This window comes from Callorhinus ursinus, unplaced genomic scaffold (assembly GCF_003265705.2).
Source record: "Callorhinus ursinus isolate GAN/ISIS: 27379988/994484 unplaced genomic scaffold, GSC_fseal_2.0 scaffold4, whole genome shotgun sequence".
NCBI lineage: Eukaryota > Metazoa > Chordata > Mammalia > Carnivora > Otariidae > Callorhinus > Callorhinus ursinus.
This window is the reverse complement of record NW_027397066.1, coordinates 152,796,124-152,813,748: the sequence shown is the minus strand read 5'-3', so window position 1 is coordinate 152,813,748 and position 17,625 is coordinate 152,796,124. Positions and strand designations below refer to the sequence as shown.

General features: G+C 38.8%; 1 protein-coding gene across 1 annotated transcript in view; it reads left to right on the top strand.

Moving 5' to 3' along the window:
* EXTL3 (exostosin like glycosyltransferase 3) overlaps positions 1–17,625 on the top strand; it is a 92,562-nt gene that overhangs the window by 56,060 nt on the left and 18,877 nt on the right. The window contains exon 4 of the mRNA XM_025873771.2: positions 5,087–5,214. Within this exon, the coding sequence (XP_025729556.1) occupies positions 5,087–5,214 (128 nt within the window). The remainder of the gene's footprint in view (positions 1–5,086; positions 5,215–17,625) is intronic.

The following is a 17,625-nucleotide window of genomic DNA, read 5'->3' as shown; positions in this document are numbered from 1 at the left end:
CTTCATGCCCAATTTTTCTTGCCTGCCAACTTCAAAGACCTGCCTGTGGCTAGTCATGAGCTACGTTTATAAAAGATTCCATATTTAGGTATTTCTTCTGTTTGAATCCAAATTCATCCTGCTGCATTTAAGCAACTATCACTTACTAATTGTTGACATAGTCTGTTGTTCCTTGTTAATAGCAATAACTACTTATATTTCCATCCCTTACATATTAAGAGATATTTGCTAACTATTGGGCATCAAATTTATCATGATAACTAATTAAATATTTATGATGTAAATTCATACTTTCCTACTTAATGTGGGTTTGCTGATTCTGTCTGGATTTAGAAGCCAAATGCCTTGTTAGCATACTAGGAGAAAGGATCCTATTAGAATAGTAGCTCTTTATCATTCATAAATTCCACAGTTCCTCAAGAACCAACTTGAATGTTACCTGAGGTTACTAATTATTGTTTGATCATGCATACACTTGTGTACATTTGCATATGGTAGGGTTCCAGGCCATGTGTTCCATTGTGATAGGAAGAGAGTTTCAGTGAGAGAAAGTCAAGGCTTTTATGAATGTTGGTAAACAGGAGAACTAGTGAAGCATCTCCAGGAAGCATTGTATGTGAAATAAGAAAAATGAATGTTACTGAGCATTGCTCCTGACTTGATAGTTGTAAGTTGATGGATTGTTGTGCTGTAGAAAACTAGATTAAATAGTAGGAGGTTTCAGTATATGGAATGTTAAAGTTTTGATATAAAAATTCAGCAAGTATTTATTCCATATTCTGAAAATAGAATGGACAGGGCAAAATTAGGGCTTATTTCCTAGTCATTTGTTCATTCATTTATAAAATGTTTGTTGAACACCTACTGGAAGTAGTCTATACATTCTGGTCAATGTCGTAACCAGTAATTCACTCAGGAACATGAAGGTCAGTCTTCATGTTCACAGGTTTCTAAGGTATAATCATAAGGCATGAAAAAATAGCCAATGTTGAGGAAGAAGGAGTTTTTTAATTTGAAAAACAAAACAATGTCAACAAAAGTTGGGAATATTTCCTAGACATGACTTACTACTCTGGATGACTCATTTCTTTCATGTTTGATCTGCCATTTCTCAAACTCTTAGAGGGCAATGCTGATATGCAGGTCTGCATTACAAATATTTAAGTTTTTTTGTCCTTATGATTTTGGTGCCAGAAGGGATAAGGGTTAGTTTCCTGAGCTTTTGTCTAGCCATTAAGCACTATAGCTCTGAAGCAGAACTGTTAGAAGAAAGCTTTTACTCTTTTCCCCTCCTCAATTTTAGTTTGTGCAGTGTTTATAAGTGCAGAAATCTCTTTTTGGTTTTGAGGAAAAGGTGATTGTTCTTAAATGACAAACTACATTTATTCTTTGAAGTTTGCTGTACCGTCTTCTGATTGTTGACTCTAAATTAGGTGTCTCAACAGTGGCCCAAAAGACATTTAGGGCTGGATGATTTTTTGTTGTGTGGGAGCTTGTCCTGTGCTTTGTAGGATTTAGCAGCATCCCTGGCCTCTGCTTGTTAGACATGAGTAGCTTACCCCCTTCCACCACCAGTAGTGACAACCACAAACGTCCATAGATATTGTTTTAAATGTTTCTTGGTGGGCAGAATCACTCAGAGTTGAGAATCCCTGCTGTAAATTGTGAAAGCAAACTTATTAACCACAGTTGTTTGTGAGCTAACCAGAAATAAGCTGCTGCAATTCATGATGTGGTGTTTCTCTGAATTCTTAAATTATTTCTTTTATTCTGATGGCTATTGCATCAGTTCCCTTATCCTGAAAATCTTGCTTCCATTCAGCCCAGAGGAGTTGTGCCAGGATGAGCAGAGGTAGTATGTGCACTGTATTTCTGGAATCCACAGTAGTTGTTCTTTTTTTTTCAAGATTTATTTGAGAGAGAGCGCAGTAGTGCGGGGAGAGGCAGAGGGAGAGGGAGAAGCAGGCTCCCTGTTGATTAGGGAGCTGGACGCGGGGCTCAATCCCAGGACTCTGGGATCATGACCTGAGCCAAGGGCAGACGCTTAACCATCTGAGCCACCCAGGTGCCCCCATAGTAGTTGTTCTTAATGGACTTTTATCAACTTTGAAAAAAAAAAAAAAAAAAAAAAAAAGATGTGAAGTCTAGGCTAAAACACATTTGGTATTAGATTTTCAGTTCTCAGTCTTCCAATGAACAAGCAGGTCCCCTTGATTTGATTTACTTTGTAAATTGGATAAAAATTTTGGATATGCCATAGGCATCAGATCACGACTATTTTAGTTTTTGTTGTTGCTTCTTGTTTTTAAAGTGAGTTAGGTTGTTTATAAGATTGTCAAGTTTGGCTGATAAACAAGTTCCATTTTTGTACACAACATGGTGCTTGCTGTATTCATTTAGCAGAGAGGTTGCTTCCTTACCTTTGCACAAGTAAGTGGTGGAGTTGGAATTTGAACTCTGGCTTTTCTGATTGACTCCAAAGACTTGCTTTTTCCACTACCAACCCTCTCAAAATAGGAATCACTGGGGGATTTTGCAGGTTCTGACTTGGTAGGTTTGGGGTAGGCCTGCATTTCTAAGAGAGTCCTAGGGAGGACAGCGAGGCGCCTGTTCCTGGTCTTTGGCTCACACTTTGAGTACTAAAGCTTTGTGCTAGATTTCCTGGATTACTAATTTTGCTGTAGGTAATCCTCCTGCTGTCTAACCTGCAAAACTGATGATCTATAATTGAATATTCAAGAAATGGATTTTTCAGTTATTTCTTCTTCATTTTAAGCTATGTGTAGTCGTTCCTAGAGTTGAGGGGGGAGCTTTGTTTACCTGAACTGGCAGAATTGCAGTTCTGTATTAAGTGAATACTAGGCATGTTAGGAAAGTAAAATGAAGGACCAAGGGTAGTTTGTTGGGTGTGGTTGAGCAAACAGATGCCATAGTCCATTGATTGTAAGGTGAACATTATTAACATTTTAACATCTCTAAAATTGGGTGCATCTTAAGATAGATGGCATTTTATGGTTGCTGAGGTTGGCATTTGACTTCTGCTTCCGGCCACTTTCCTGCTCCTTGGGGATGGAGCCCAGCAGCTTCTATGGTGAGTACTTGATCGTCTCCCCCTCCTTGCTTTTTCCCTGACCCAGACCTCAGTGCTTTGTTCTGCAACTGCTGAATCTGAGCTTGGGAGACAAGGCTTTAAGCCCAGGGATTTTTTTATACTGGTCAAACATGCTTCAGGGCAAGGTGGATTTCTGTGTCTATCACTTGGCTCTGACATCTGTTCTCTGTAGTAGCAAATCTATTAGAGATCTTTTCTTCTCTTGACTTGGGAGGAACTCCTCTGGGGCTGAGGCAAAGTCTTAAGAAGCTCTTTAATAAAGTAAACGTTCTAAGTGATAAACTATTTCACGTGCTTTCTTATTTGGCAGCATTTTTCTTTCTTGATGGTACACAATAATGTATTTTCCATAGGGCTTTGGTTTGATGAGAGCTCTAAATTTAATGTAAGTTTAGCAGAAGACTGCTTTGGAGTTAGAAGGCACAAGTTACTGCCTTAGCTCTGTCATTTGTCATCTATGTACAAGGTGAGAGTTGGATCATATGATCTCCAAGGCCCTTTTAGCTCTGAACTAATTGGATTTTAAGTGTCTTAGAATGATTTAATTGAAGTATGTGCACTCTGCTCTAAGAACATAGAAATGATTAATTTTGAAGAGGAAGGAAGTGACAGGCGTGAGAGCTGGGTCTCTAGGGAGAGAATACTTTTTTTTTTTTTTAAAGATTTTTTATTTATTTATTTGAGAGAGAATGAGAGATAGAGAACACGAGAGGGAAGAGGGTCAGAGGGAGAAGCAGACTCCCTGCTGAGCAGGAAGCCTGATGTGGGACTCAATCCCGGGACTCCAGGATCATGACCTGAGCCGAAGGCAGTCGCTTAACCAACTGAGCCACCCAGGCGCCCGAGAGAATACTTTTGATAGAAGAATAGGAGAAAAAGTATTTTAAGCTGAAGAGGCCATATTTGTGAGATCATAGGATTACCTTTGAAAACATTCATAAACTTTTAGGCCGTGCATGTAATTCCATTCATTAAGCTAGGTAGAGCTTATTCTCAGTACAAGTAAAAGTTTCTGTTGAAAGTAAGGTGACCCTTCCAGTCTTTCTAAAAAGATGATTCTTCAGGAAGTTCTCTTTGTTTTTGTTTTCTTGAGAATAAATTGATAGTTCCTCATTAGTTGGATTAATTAGATACAGATACCATAAAAATAAAATGAGCTATTAAAGTATTGAATATGGTCATCCTCATTTGAGTATTGGGCAAGGTGATTAACAAAGCTACTACCTATGTTGTAGTAAACTGTACTTATCTAAGGGAAAGTCTAAATAAAAAAAAATTTTATAATATAGTTCTGTTTGGGCACTAATCTTTGTTTTATGAAGAAAATACTGCTTTGCATATATGGGTCACTTTGGATAGAGATTCTTTGAATAGGGATTTGCTGTGGACACAGCAGTTAATTTTTCTGAATTAGGTACCCCTTGCAAGAAAAAGTTTTTGTATGTGTAGTCAGTGCTACAGGTGGGAATTGCAAAGGTGAGGTAACTAACCTCTACTGGGTGGGCTCTCCTTTTTTTTTTCTTTTTTTAAATAAACCTTAAAATTAGGCATCAGAAATGACACAGACTCAGGAGATTTCTGAGTTGGGTTTTAAAATTTATGAGCAAGCCTGGGGATTCGAGCTGGGAATTATAATCTCAGTTCTGCTCTGCCATCTTGTGTTCTCTTGGGAAAGTTATTTTTGATTTCCCGAGACTGTGTTTATCACTTATGTAAAATAATCCTCAGCTTTAGCTTGTTTCACAAGAAAATTAGCGAATGACTAAAGCTTAAAATGTGAGCTCCTTATACATTTGCTGAATTATAAGGCAGTTCCTATTCCTGAAAGGCATATGCTAGGTTTTATAAGCCGTAGGCAACCAGGCAAGATTATTTAGTAAATTTAGCTACAGTCTCCTTTGACCTAAAGGCAGTTTTGGTTTTGCATTCTGTAATGCAGCATTGATCATTAGTGTTTTTACTTCCTCCTTACAGGTGGTCCGTACTGAGAAGAACAGTTTGAACAATCGATTCTTGCCCTGGAATGAAATTGAGACAGAGGCCATCCTGTCTATTGATGATGATGCTCACCTCCGCCACGATGAAATCATGTTTGGGTTTCGGTGAGCCGCTGACTTTCAAACACGAAACACTTTCGTGTGCAAGTGACAGAAAACCAACTCAGACTTGGATTAGGCAGCAAAATGAATTTCTTGGCTGATGGTAACACAAATCCTCAGAGGTAGTAAGGGCTGACTTAGGACGTAGCTGGATTTTGGGTCTTAGGTGATGTCGGAGAACTCCATTTTCTCTTCATCTCGAGGTTTTGCTTTCCTCTTTGTTGCCTTCGATTTCGCAAAGGCTCTTCTTCTAAGGCCAGAGAGATGGATTCTGTGATTGGCTGGACCAGGGTTATCTGCCTGGCCCTGGAGCTGCAAGTACATCATCTTCCTACCGCAAACCACAGGGACTGACTGGAGGAAAGGGGTAGTTTCCTGAAGGGAATGTGAGGTTTTTGTGTTTACAGGAATGGGGAATAGCTCCCAGTCAGGCAGAAGCAACATGTTGCTATGTGTTAGGGCAATGGAACAGTACCAGAGTCCTGGGGCTTGAAAGACTTAGGGAAAGATGAGGTTGGATGCAAAGATCCAAGAGGAAAAAGGGGGAGGAGATGGAGGAGGCGGCTCTGAGGGTGACAGTGCATGACATTTGTTGAACCCATACTGTGTGCTGGAGACTGGCTGAGCACTTTGTGTGGTTTATCTCAGTAATACTCCTAAAACTGGATGATGTAAGTTGTACTCATCTCCATTTTACATGGGACTAAATTGAGATCCAGGAGAACCAAACCATGACGCTAGGAAGTAAGTGGCAGAGCTGGAATTTAAGTGCAGGTTTGTCTGACTCCAGAACTTGGAGTCACTAACTATATTGTTTTCTTGACTCTAAGTAGTTCTTACTGGGGCTTAGATGAGGGAGCATTACAGGTAAGAGAACGGAGCAGATCAGGGCTATTCACAGTGTATTATGGACTGGTATGCAGGCCATGGGCAGTTTATTATCTGTCCACAGTGAGGTAAGTACAAAAATTGAGGGTAGGCCTTAGAGACTTTTGAAGCAATTTGACATTTACTGTGACATCCAAGTTTGTGATCGTTTTCTCACAATTCAGTTTTGGTAACATTAAATACAGTTCACATGTCATACAATTCACTCATTTGAGCATATCATTCAATGGTTTTAAGTGTATTTACAGAGTTATGCAACCATCACCATGATCTTTTTAGAAATCTTCATTACCGCCAAAAGAAATCCTGTGTACCCATAAGTGGTCACTTCCCATTCCCTTCAGCTGCTCTAAGCCCTAGGCAACCATTAATCTACCTGTGCCTCTATAAATTTGCTTTTTGTGGACATTGTCTATAAATGGTACCATATAATATGTGCTGTTTTCTAACTGGCTCCTTTCACTTAACCAGTGTTTAAAAGGTTCATCCATCTCATAGCATGCGTCGATACTTCATTCTGTATAGATATGCACATGTTGTTCATCCATTTATCTGTTGATGGGCGTTTGGGTTATTTCCACTTCTTGGTTATTGAATAAGGCTGCTATGAAAATTCATGTACAAGCGTTTGTATGCATTTGTATTTCCTTTCTCTTGCATCTATATGTTGGAATGAAATCACTGAATTATATAGTAACTCTTAAACATTTTGAGGAACTGCTATATTGTTTTCTATAGAGGTTGCACCATTTTGTATTGCCATCAGCAGTATATAAGGGTTCTAATTTCTCCATGTCGTTGAGAGTACTTGCTATTTCTTGTTTTTTACTTATAGCCATCCTAGTGTGTGTGAAGTGCTATTTCAGTATGGTTTTGATTTGCATTTCCCTAATGATTAATGAAGTTGAGTATCTTTTCATGTGCCTAGGAACCATTTGTGTATCTTCTTTGAGGAAATGTCTTTTCAGATGCTTTGCCCATTGTTATTTGGATTATTTATCTTTTTATTATTGAGTTGTAAGACTTAACAATCATTGGGAATGTGTGGTTTAGCCTCTGGTATGGAACTGGAGAATTGTTTCTGGCTGTACTACCTAACCTTTCATCACCCTGACTCTTCTCATTTGTTTGGGCATCCTTTGATCTAAAAACTTTTTCTTATCTCTCCAGTTTGCTTATTTCACCTGAATGGGAGTGGAACAGACCTAGGTTCAAAAGGACAAGGCAGGTATAACAAGAACTACCTCCTCAGGCAAAAGATAATATGGGTTTGGCTAACTTCAATTTATGTAACAAAGAAAGAGGCAGATAAGTTCTTAATGGACAGGTAAAACAAAGGGGACCCAAGAGAATTGAAACATACGCCCATAGAAGAGCAGTACACGAATGTTCATAGCAGCACTATTTATAATAGTCAATAAGTATAAGCAACACAGAAGGATAAATATCATATGATTCATATGATTCTACTTATATGTCAGATCCACAGCGACAGATAGTCGAATGGTGGTTGCCAGGGGCTGGAGGAAGGCAGGAATGGGGACTTAAGTGTTCTTGTTTTTTTTAAGATTTTATTTATTGGAGAGAGAGAGAGAGAGAGAGAGAGAGAGAGAGAGAGCAGAGGAGGGGGAGGGGCAGAGAGAGAGAGGGAGAGGCAGACTCCCTGCTGAGCCGGAAGCCCGATGTAATTTGGGGCTCGATCCCACTGGGATCATGACCTGAGCTGAACGCAGAGACTTAACCGACTGAGCCACCCAGGCACCCCAGGAGTTTAGTGTTTAATAGGCACAGAGTTTCAGGTTGGGAAGATGAAAAACTTCTGGAGATGGATGGAGGTGATGGTTGTACAGTGTGAATATATTTAATGCATTGAACTGTACACATAAACAAGATTAAAATGATAAATTTATGTTACATGTATTTTGCCACACACACAAAAATCAGTTGTTAAAAAATAACAGAAGAAATGTAAACAACCCAAACATCCATCAGCTAATGAATGGATTTAAAAAAAAAAGGTTATATATCCATACAATGGAATACTATTTAGCAATAAAAAGGAGTGAAGTACTGATGTGAGTTACTGTATGGGTGAATCTTTTTTTTTTTAAGATTTTATTTATTTATTTGAGAGAGAGAGAATGAGAGATAGAGAGCACGAGAGGGAAGAGGGTCAGAGGGAGAAGCAGGCTCCCTGCAGGGAGCCCGATGCGGGACTCGATCCCGGGACTCCAGGATCATGACCTGAGCCGAAGGCAGTTGCTTAACCAACTGAGCCACCCAGGCACCCTGTATGGGTGAATCTTGAAAACAGGCTAAGTGATAGAAGCCAGGCACAAAAAGCCACATACTATTTGATTTTGTTTCTGTGAAATGTCCACAGTAGGCAAATCGATGGAGTCAGATAATAGATGAGTGGTTGCCATGGCTGGGGACAGAGGGAGATGGGGAGCAACTGCTCATGGGTATGGGGTTTCTTTTTGGAGTGATGAAAATATTCTGAAATTAAATAGTGGTGATGGTTGCACAGCTTTGTGAATATACTAAAACCCAATGAGTCAAACGCTTTTACATGAGTGAATTTTATATGTGATTTATATCTCAGTAAACTTTATTGGGAAAAAGAAAGACAAGACAGCACAAGCTTAAGAGAAGGTATGGGATTATGAACTGTAAGGTAGGTTTCTTTATCTTCTCTTGTCTTGGAGCCGGAACGCGTGAATTCTACTACAGGACATTGATCTTTTTCTCTGTATTTCATGACTCTGCTTTATGGTTTTCTTTTCCAAAGGGAACTAACCAAAACCTTTTCCTTTACCATGGTTTGGTATAGGTTCCTCAGTATTTTTTTTGGAGAGGAGGAAAAGGCTTATATACTATCATAATATAAGAAACGTGGGATTTGGGAAAGAAACTCTTGTTTCTTAGGTAGGAAGCAAAATCTCACCTTATATTTTTTTACACATTTTTGAATTATTAGTTGGTTTTACACTTTATTTTCTTACTGCATTTCAAATTATTTGGTCTTAATGAACCAGAAGGAAAAACATGGAAGTATTACCAACAAGATTAAGAATGTCTGTATGATAAAGTCCATATTAGTTTAATATGGACTTTAATATACTAAATGTACATTAAATGTAATACTTTACATTAAATGTAAATGTACTTTAATATACTCTAATATCTTAAATATTTACTGATCTTTATTCAAAACTGTTTTGCCTAAGTTTCGAAGATCATAAAATCAGCTTTCACTTAAAAATTAACAGTAATGGGGTGCATGGGTGGCTCAGTTAGTTAAGCGTCCAGCTCTTGATTTCAGCTTAGATCATGATCTCAGGGTGATGGGATAGAGCTCTGCATCAGGCTCTGTGCTCAGGTGGGAGTCTGCTTGTCCTTCTCCCTCTGCTCCTCCCCCTCCTTCCCCTCCCCACTTGCACGCCCTCTCCCTCTCTCTCTCGATCTCTCAAGTCTTTAAAAAAAAAAAAAACTTGGGCTCCCTGCTCAGTGGGGAGTCTGCTTCTCCCTCTGCCCCTCACTCCCTGCTCAGTGGGGAGTCTGCTTCTCCTTCTGCCCCTCACCCACTCGTGCTCATTAGCTCTCTCTCTCTCTTAACTAAATAAATAAAATCTTAAAAAAAAAATGAACAGTAACATCTTTTGCTTCATTCAGGTAACTCATTAAAAATTGTTTTGATCTTGCATACATAAAAATATGTCTTTATTTAAAATGTGTAGTATTTGAACTGTTAATAGTTTTTTGTTTTTATTGAACTGACTGTACTAATATGGAAATGATGTGTGGTAAACGATGTGCCAAAGTTCATACCACAAAACAGTTGAATTGATGCACTTATTTCCAAGATGATAGTATTTAAGTTTGAAATGTAAATAGAAGAATATTACTCATGATTCAAATTCTTCAGTGGAATTCTATCTTGATTTCATTATTTCTAAAATTTTCCTTAGTTTTTTGAAGTTTCATTTATCTAGCGAATTTTTTATTTTGAAGTTTGAGCTATAAAATTACCTTTGAAATTTTTTCCGGTTATAGTGTTTTGGGGGGCCCCTGGTTGGTACAGTTGGCTGAGCATCGGACTCTTCATTTCTCCTCAGGTCATGATCTCAGGGACGTGGGATTGAGCCCTAGCTTAGTTCTGAGCCAGGAGTCAGCTGGAGTTTCTCTCTCCCAGTCCCTCTGCTCCCTCCCTGTGCTCTCTCTCTAAAGTGAACAAATCTTTACAAAAAATATATAGTGTGTTGGTAATTAGAACATTAACACATTTAAAGAACAATTCAGGGGCCCCTGGGTGACTCAGTCATTAAGCGGCTGTGGCTGCCGTTAAGCGGCTGCCTTCGGCTCAGGTCATGGTCCCAGGGTCCTGGGATCGAGCCCCGCATCGGGCTCCCTGCTCTGCAGGGAGCCTGCTTCTCCCTCTCCCACCACCCCTCCCCCCGCTTGTATTCCCTCTCTCGCTGTCTCTCTCTCTGTCAAATAAATAAATAAAATCTTTAAAAAAAAAACAATTCATTAAAGGTAAAGTATACCAAAGCCTGACCTATAATACGGCACGTATGTTAAAAACATTTAGTGCAGTGCAAGTTTGAGTATAATATTAAGGAACTGATTATGTGCAATATTTTTATGTAAATTGGTAGCATTATTTATATTTGATATTTTATTTATTTATTTTAAAGATTTATTTATTTTAGAGCCCAGGCACAGGAGCAGGGGAGGGACAGAGGGAAAGGAAGAGAAGCAGACTCCTGCTGATGGTGGAGCTGGATTCATCTAGATCTCACAACCCTGAGATCATGACCTGAGCCAAAATCAAGAGTCAGACCCTTAGCCAACTGAGCCACTAAGGTGTCTCTATAGCCAGTCTTTTATTTATTTATTTATTTTAAAGATTTTATTTATTTATTCATGAGAGAAAGAGAGAGAGAGAGAAGCAGAGGGAGAAGCAGGCTCCCAAGGAGTAGGGAGCGCGATGCGGGACTCGATCCCAGGACCCTGGGATCATGACCTGAGCCGAAGGCAGACGCTTAACCATCTGAGCCACCCAGGCGCCCCTAGTCAGTCTTTTAAAATGCCTAACTTTCAAATACCCACTGAGACCATACGAACTAAAACTACTGATGTGTTGTCCCAGGAATTTAGTTAAGCCTTTATCTGAGTTTATCTTATACCATTGCTTCCATATTGACTTTTTTCCTTATTATTCAATAAATAATTAACACCCAGTTGACTGTATCATGATTGACAGCCCTTAACAAATTAGATATGTTATCTTTTGGTATCATGTATGTAGCCAGTGAGATTCTGCCTTATTAAGAATTTATTACATTATATTTATTTAAATCAACCAAATCAGATGATTGAAATACTCAGTTTCCTATTCCGCTTTACAGGTAGTACTAGTAGGACCAATAGGCACTTGAAGAGATCAGTATTTTTAGGAATATTGATAATAACATTTGGATGTCCCAGTGGTATTTATTAGCAAGTCTTACCTTCAAATATATCATGAAAACATCTTACAGCTTTCTAGGTTAGTAATTTGGAGGCATTTTTAGGAAATAAATTAGGATTGAGGTGTAGGACTTGGTAGGAGATGGCAGAAGGCTCATCTAGAAGACTGTTATATTGTGATAGAAGTTGTGGTTTCTCATCTATTGGACTAGATTAATTGCTTTCAAACTTAATAGAAGAACTCTTTTGGAATGAGATCTTTTGTTTTTTAGGAGTTGAAGTTCCACGTAAATGATGAGAGAGTTTCTCAGTTTAAATCTCGTTTGGGGGTGAGGCGAGGTGGGGATGTAGTGGTTCATTGTTTACAGAACTCCTGAAGCCCTTCTGCAGGGCTATAGGGTTCTGTAGAGCATAAGTGCTTTCAGCTTTCTGATTTTAGCCTGTGAAATTGGGGAACTGATTTTATTTGTTCTACATTATCTATAATTTTAGAGATGATACAAAAGTTTATCCTAGAAATATACTGAATTTTCAGTTTATTATTTTTTTATGTTATGTTAATCACCATACATTACATCATTAGTTTTTGATGTAGTGTTCCATGATTCATCATTTGTATAACATCCAGTGCTCCATGCAGTATATGCCCTCTTTAATACCTATCACGAGGCTAACCCATCCCCCCACCTTCCTCCCCTCTAGAACCCTCAGTTTGTTTCTCAGAGTCCATAGTCTCTCATGGTTTGTCTCCCCCTCCGATTTTCCCCCCTTCATTTTTCCCTTCCTGCTATCTTCTTTTTTTTTTTTTTTAAACATATAATGTATTATTTGTTTCAGAGGTACAGGTCTGTGATTCAACAGTCTTACACAATTCACAGCACTCACCATAGCACATACCGTCCCCAATGTCTGTCACCCAGCCACCCCATCCCTCCCACTCCCACCACTCTAGCAACCCTGTTTGTTTCCTGAGATTAAGAATTCCTCATATCATTGAGGTCATATGATACATGTCTTTCTCTGATTGACTTACTTCGCTCAGCATAATACCCTCCAGTTCCATCCATGTCGTTGCAAATGGCAAGATTTCATTCCTTTTGATGGCTGCATAATATTCCAGTGTGTGTGTGTGTGTGTGTGTGTGTGTGTGTGTGTGTGTGTGTGTGTGTATGTGTATACACACACCACATCTTCTTTATCCATTCATCTGTCAATGGACATCTTGGCTCTTTCCATAGTTTGGCTATTGTGGACAATGCTACTATAAACATCGGGGTGCACGTACCTCTTCGGATCCCTACATTTGTATCTTTGGGTTAAATATCCAGTAGTGCAATTGTTGGGTCGTAGGGTAGCTCTATTTTCAACTTTTTGAGGAACCTCCATACTGTTTTCCAGAGTGGCTACACCAGCTTGCATTCCCACCAACAGTGTAGGAGGGTTCCCCTTTCTCCGCATCCCTGCCAACATCTGTTGTTTCCTGACTTCTTAATTTTAGCCATTCTGACTGGTGTGAGGTGGTATCTCACTGAGGTTTTGATTTGCATTTCCCTGATGCTGAGCAATGTTGAGCACTTTTTCATGTTTCTGTTGGCCATTTGGATGTCTTCTTTGGAAAAAAGTCTGTTCATGTCTTCTGCCCATTTCTTGATTGGATCATTTGTTCTTTGGGTGTCGAGTTTAAGAAGTTCTTTATAGATTTTGGATACTAGCCCTTTATCTGATATGTCATTTGCAAATATCTTCTCCCATTCTGTCGGTTGTCTTTTGGTTTTGTTGACTGTTTCTTTTACTGTGTAAAAGTTTTTTATCTTCATGAAGTCCCAATAGTTCATTTTTGCCCTTGCTTCCTTTCCCGTTGGCAATGTTTCTAGGAAGAAGTTGCTGCGGCTGAGATCGAAGAGGTTGCTACCTGTGTTCTCCTTTAGGATTTTGATGGACTCCTGTCTCACATTTAGGTCTTTTAACCATTTTGAGTCTACTTTTGTTTGTGGTGTAAGGAAATGATCCAGTTTCCTTCTTCTGCATGTGGCTGTCCAATTTTCCCAACACCATTTGTTGAGGAGACTGTCTTTTTTCCACTGGACATTCTTTCCTGCTTTGTCGAAGATTAGTTGACCATAGAGTTGAGGGTCCATTTCTGGGCTCTCTATTCTGTTCCATTGATCTATGTGTCTGTTTTTGTGCCAGTACCATACTGTCTTGATGATGACAGCTTTGTAATAGAGCTTGAAGTCCGGAATTGTGATGCCACCAGCTTTGCTTTTCTTTTTCAACATTCCTCTGGCTATTCGGGGTCTTTTCTGGTTTCATACAAATTTTAGGATTATTTGTTCCATTTCTTTGAAAAAAGTGGATGGTATTTTGACAGGGATTGCATTGAATGTGTAGATTGCTCTAGGTAGCATTGATATCTTCACAATATTTGTTCTACCACTCCATGAGCATGGAACGTTTTTCCATTTCTTTGTGTCTTCTTCAGTTTCTTTCATGAGTATTTTATAGTTCTCTGAGTACTGATTCTTTGCCTCTTTGGTTAGATTTATTCCTAGGTATCTTATGGTTTTGGGTGCAGTTGTAAATGGGATCAACTCCTTAATTTCTCTCTCTTCTGTCTTGTTGTTGGTGTATAGGAATGCCACTGATTTCTCTGCACTGATTTTATATCCTCCCACTTTACTGAATTCGTGTATGAGTTCTAGCAGTTTTGGGGTGGAGTCTTTTGGGTTTTCCACATAAAGTATCATATTATCTGCAAAGAGTGGGAGTTTGACTTCTTCTTTGTCGATTTGGATGCCTTTGATTTCTTTTTGTTGTCTGATTGCTGTGCCTAGGACTTCTAATACTATGTTGAATAGCAGTGGTGATAGTGGACGTCCCTGCCGTTTTCCTAACCTTAGGGGGAAAGCTGTCAGTTTTTCCCCATTGAGAATGATATTCACTGTGGGTTTTTAATAGATGGGCTTTTATGATATTGAGGTATGTACCCTCTATCCCTATACTCTGAAGAGATTTGGTCAAGAAAGGATGCTGTACTTCGTCAAATGCTTTTTCTGCATCTACTGAGAGGATCATATGGTTCTTGTTCTTTCTTTTATTAATGTATTGTATCACATTGATTGATTTGTGGATGTTGAACCAACCTTGTAGCCCAGGGATAAATCCCACTTGGTCGTGGTGAATAATCCTTTTAATGTACTGTTGGATCCTATTGGCTAGTATTTTGGTGAGAATTTTTGCATCCATGTTCATCAAGGATATTGGTCTGTAATTCTCCTTTTGGATGGGGTCTTTGTCTGGTTTTGGGATCAAGGTAATGCTGGCCTCATAAAATGAGTTTGGAAGTTTTCCTTCCATTTCTATTTTTTGGAACAGTTTCAGAAGAATAGGTATTAATTCTTCTTGAAATGTTTGGTAGAATTCCCCTGGGAAGCCATCTGGCCCTGGGCTTTTGTTTGTTGGGAGATTTTTGATGACTGCTTCAATTTCCTTAGTGGTCATAAGTCTGTTCAGGTTTTCTCTTTCTTCCTGGTTTAGTTTTGGTAGTTGATACGTCTCTAGGAATGCATCCATTTCTTCCAGATTATCTAATTTGCTGGCATATAGTTGCTCATAATATGTTCTTAAAATTGTTTGTATTTCTTTGGTGTTGGTTGTGATCTCTCCTCTTTCATTCATGATTTTATTGATTTGGGTCCTTTCTCTTTTCTTTCTGATAAGCCTGGCCAGGGGTTTATCAATCTTGTTAATTCTTTCAAAGAACCAGCTCCTAGTTTCATTGATCTGTTCTGCTCTTCTTTTGGTTTCTATTTCATTGATTTCTGCTCTGATCTTTATTATTTTTCTTCTCCTGCTGGGTTTAGGCTTTATTTGCTGTTCTTTCTCCAGCTCCTTTAGGTGTCGGGTTAGGGTTGTGTATTTGAGACCTTTCTTATTTCTTGAGAAAGGCTTGTGTTGCTATATACTTTCCTCTTAGGACCGCCTTTGCTGCATCCTGACGATTTTGAACAGTTGTGTTTTCATTTTCATTTGTTTCCATGAATTTTTTAAACTGTTCTTTAATTTCCTGGTTGACCCATTCCTTCTTTAGTAGGATGCTCTTTAGCCTCCATGTATTTGAGTTCTTTCCGACTTTCCTCTTGTGACTGAGTTCAAGTTTCAAAGCATTGTGATCTGAAAATATGCAGGGAATGATCCCAGTCTTTTGGTAACTATTGAGACCTGATTTGTGACCCAGGATGTGATCTATTCTGGTGAATGTTCCATGGGCACTAGAGAAGAATGTGTATTCTGTTGCTTTGGGATGGAATGTTCTGGATATATCTGTGAAGTCCATCTGGTCCAGTGTGTCATTTAAAGCCTTAATTTCCTTGTTGATCTTTTGCTTAGATGATCTGTCCATTTCAGTGAGGGGGGTGTTAAAGTCCACCACTATTACTGTATTGTTGTCGATGTGTTTCTTTGCTTTTGTTATTAATTGGCTTATATAATTGGCTGCTCCCATGTTAGGGGCATAGATATTTACAATCGTTAGATCTTCTTGTTGGATAGACCCTTTAATTAGGATATACTGTCCTTCCTCATCTCTTATTATAGTCTTTGGTTTAAAATCTAATTTGTCTGATATAAGGATTGCCACCCCAGCTTTCTTTTGGTGTCCATTAGCATGGTAAATGATTTTCCACTCCCTCACTTTCAGTCTGGAGTGTCTTTGGGTCTAAGATGAGTCTCTTGCAGACAGCATATCGATGGGTCTTGTTTTTTTATCCAATCTGATAGCCTGTGTCTTTTGATTGGGGCATTTAGCCCATTTAAATTCAGGGTAACTATTGAAAGATATGAATTTAGTGCCATTGTATTGCCTGTAAGGTGACTGTTACTGTATATTGTCTGTGTTCCTTTCTGGTCTATGTTACTTTTAGGCTCTCTCTTTGCTTAGAGGACCCCTTTCAATATTTCTTGTAGGGTTGGTTTTGTGTTTGCAAATTCCTTTAGTTTTTGTTTGTCCTGGAAGCTTTTTATCTCTCCTTCTATTTTCAATGACAGCCTAGCTGCATATTTTTCTCATATAGTGCTCTGAATATATCATGCCAGTCCTTTCTGGCCTGCCAGGTGTCTGTTGATAGGTCTGTTACCAGTCTAATGTTTCTACCATTGTAGGTTACAGATCTCTTCTCCCGAGATGCTTTCAGGATTTTCTCTTTGTCTCTGAGACTCGTAAGTTTTACTATTAGATGTCGTGGTGTTGACCTACTTTTATTGATTTTGAGGGGGGTTCTCTGTGCCTCCTGGATTTTGATGCCTGTTTTCTTACCCAAATTAGGGAAGTTCTATGCTTTAATTGCTCCAATATACCTTCTACCCCTCTCGCTCTTCTTCTTCTTCTGGGATCCCAATTATTCTAATATTGTTTCGTCTTATGGTGTCACTTATCTCTCGAATTCTGCCCTCGTGATCCAGTAGTTGTTTATCTCTCTTTTTCTCAGCTTCTCTATTTTCCATCATTTGGTCTTCTATATCACTAATTCTCTCTTCTGCCTCATTTATCCTAGCAGTTAGAGCCTCCATTTTTTATTGCACCTCATTAATAGCCTTTTTGATTTCGACTTGGTTAGATTTTAGTTCTTTTATGTCTCCTGAAAGGGTTTCTCTAATAACTTCCATGCTTTTTTCAAGCCCAGCTAGTATCTTTAAAATTGTCATTCTGAACTCTAGTTCTGACATCTTACTAATGTCCGTATTGAATAGGTCCCTGGCAGTCGGTACTGCCTCTTGTTCTTTTTTTTTGAGGTGATTTTTTTCTGTCTTGTCGTTTTGTCTAGAGGAGAATAGTTGAATGAGAGAACAAAATGCTAACAGGGTAAAAACCACCCCAGAAAAATATACACTAAACAAATCAGAAGAGACCTGAAACCAGAGGAAAAGAAAGGGAAAGAAAGAAAAAAGAATAAAAGAAAAAGATAAAAACAGAGAAACAAACAACAACAAAAAAACAGAATATGATCAAATATGATCAGGCTGGTGCATAGATCAGTGCTACACACTAGATTT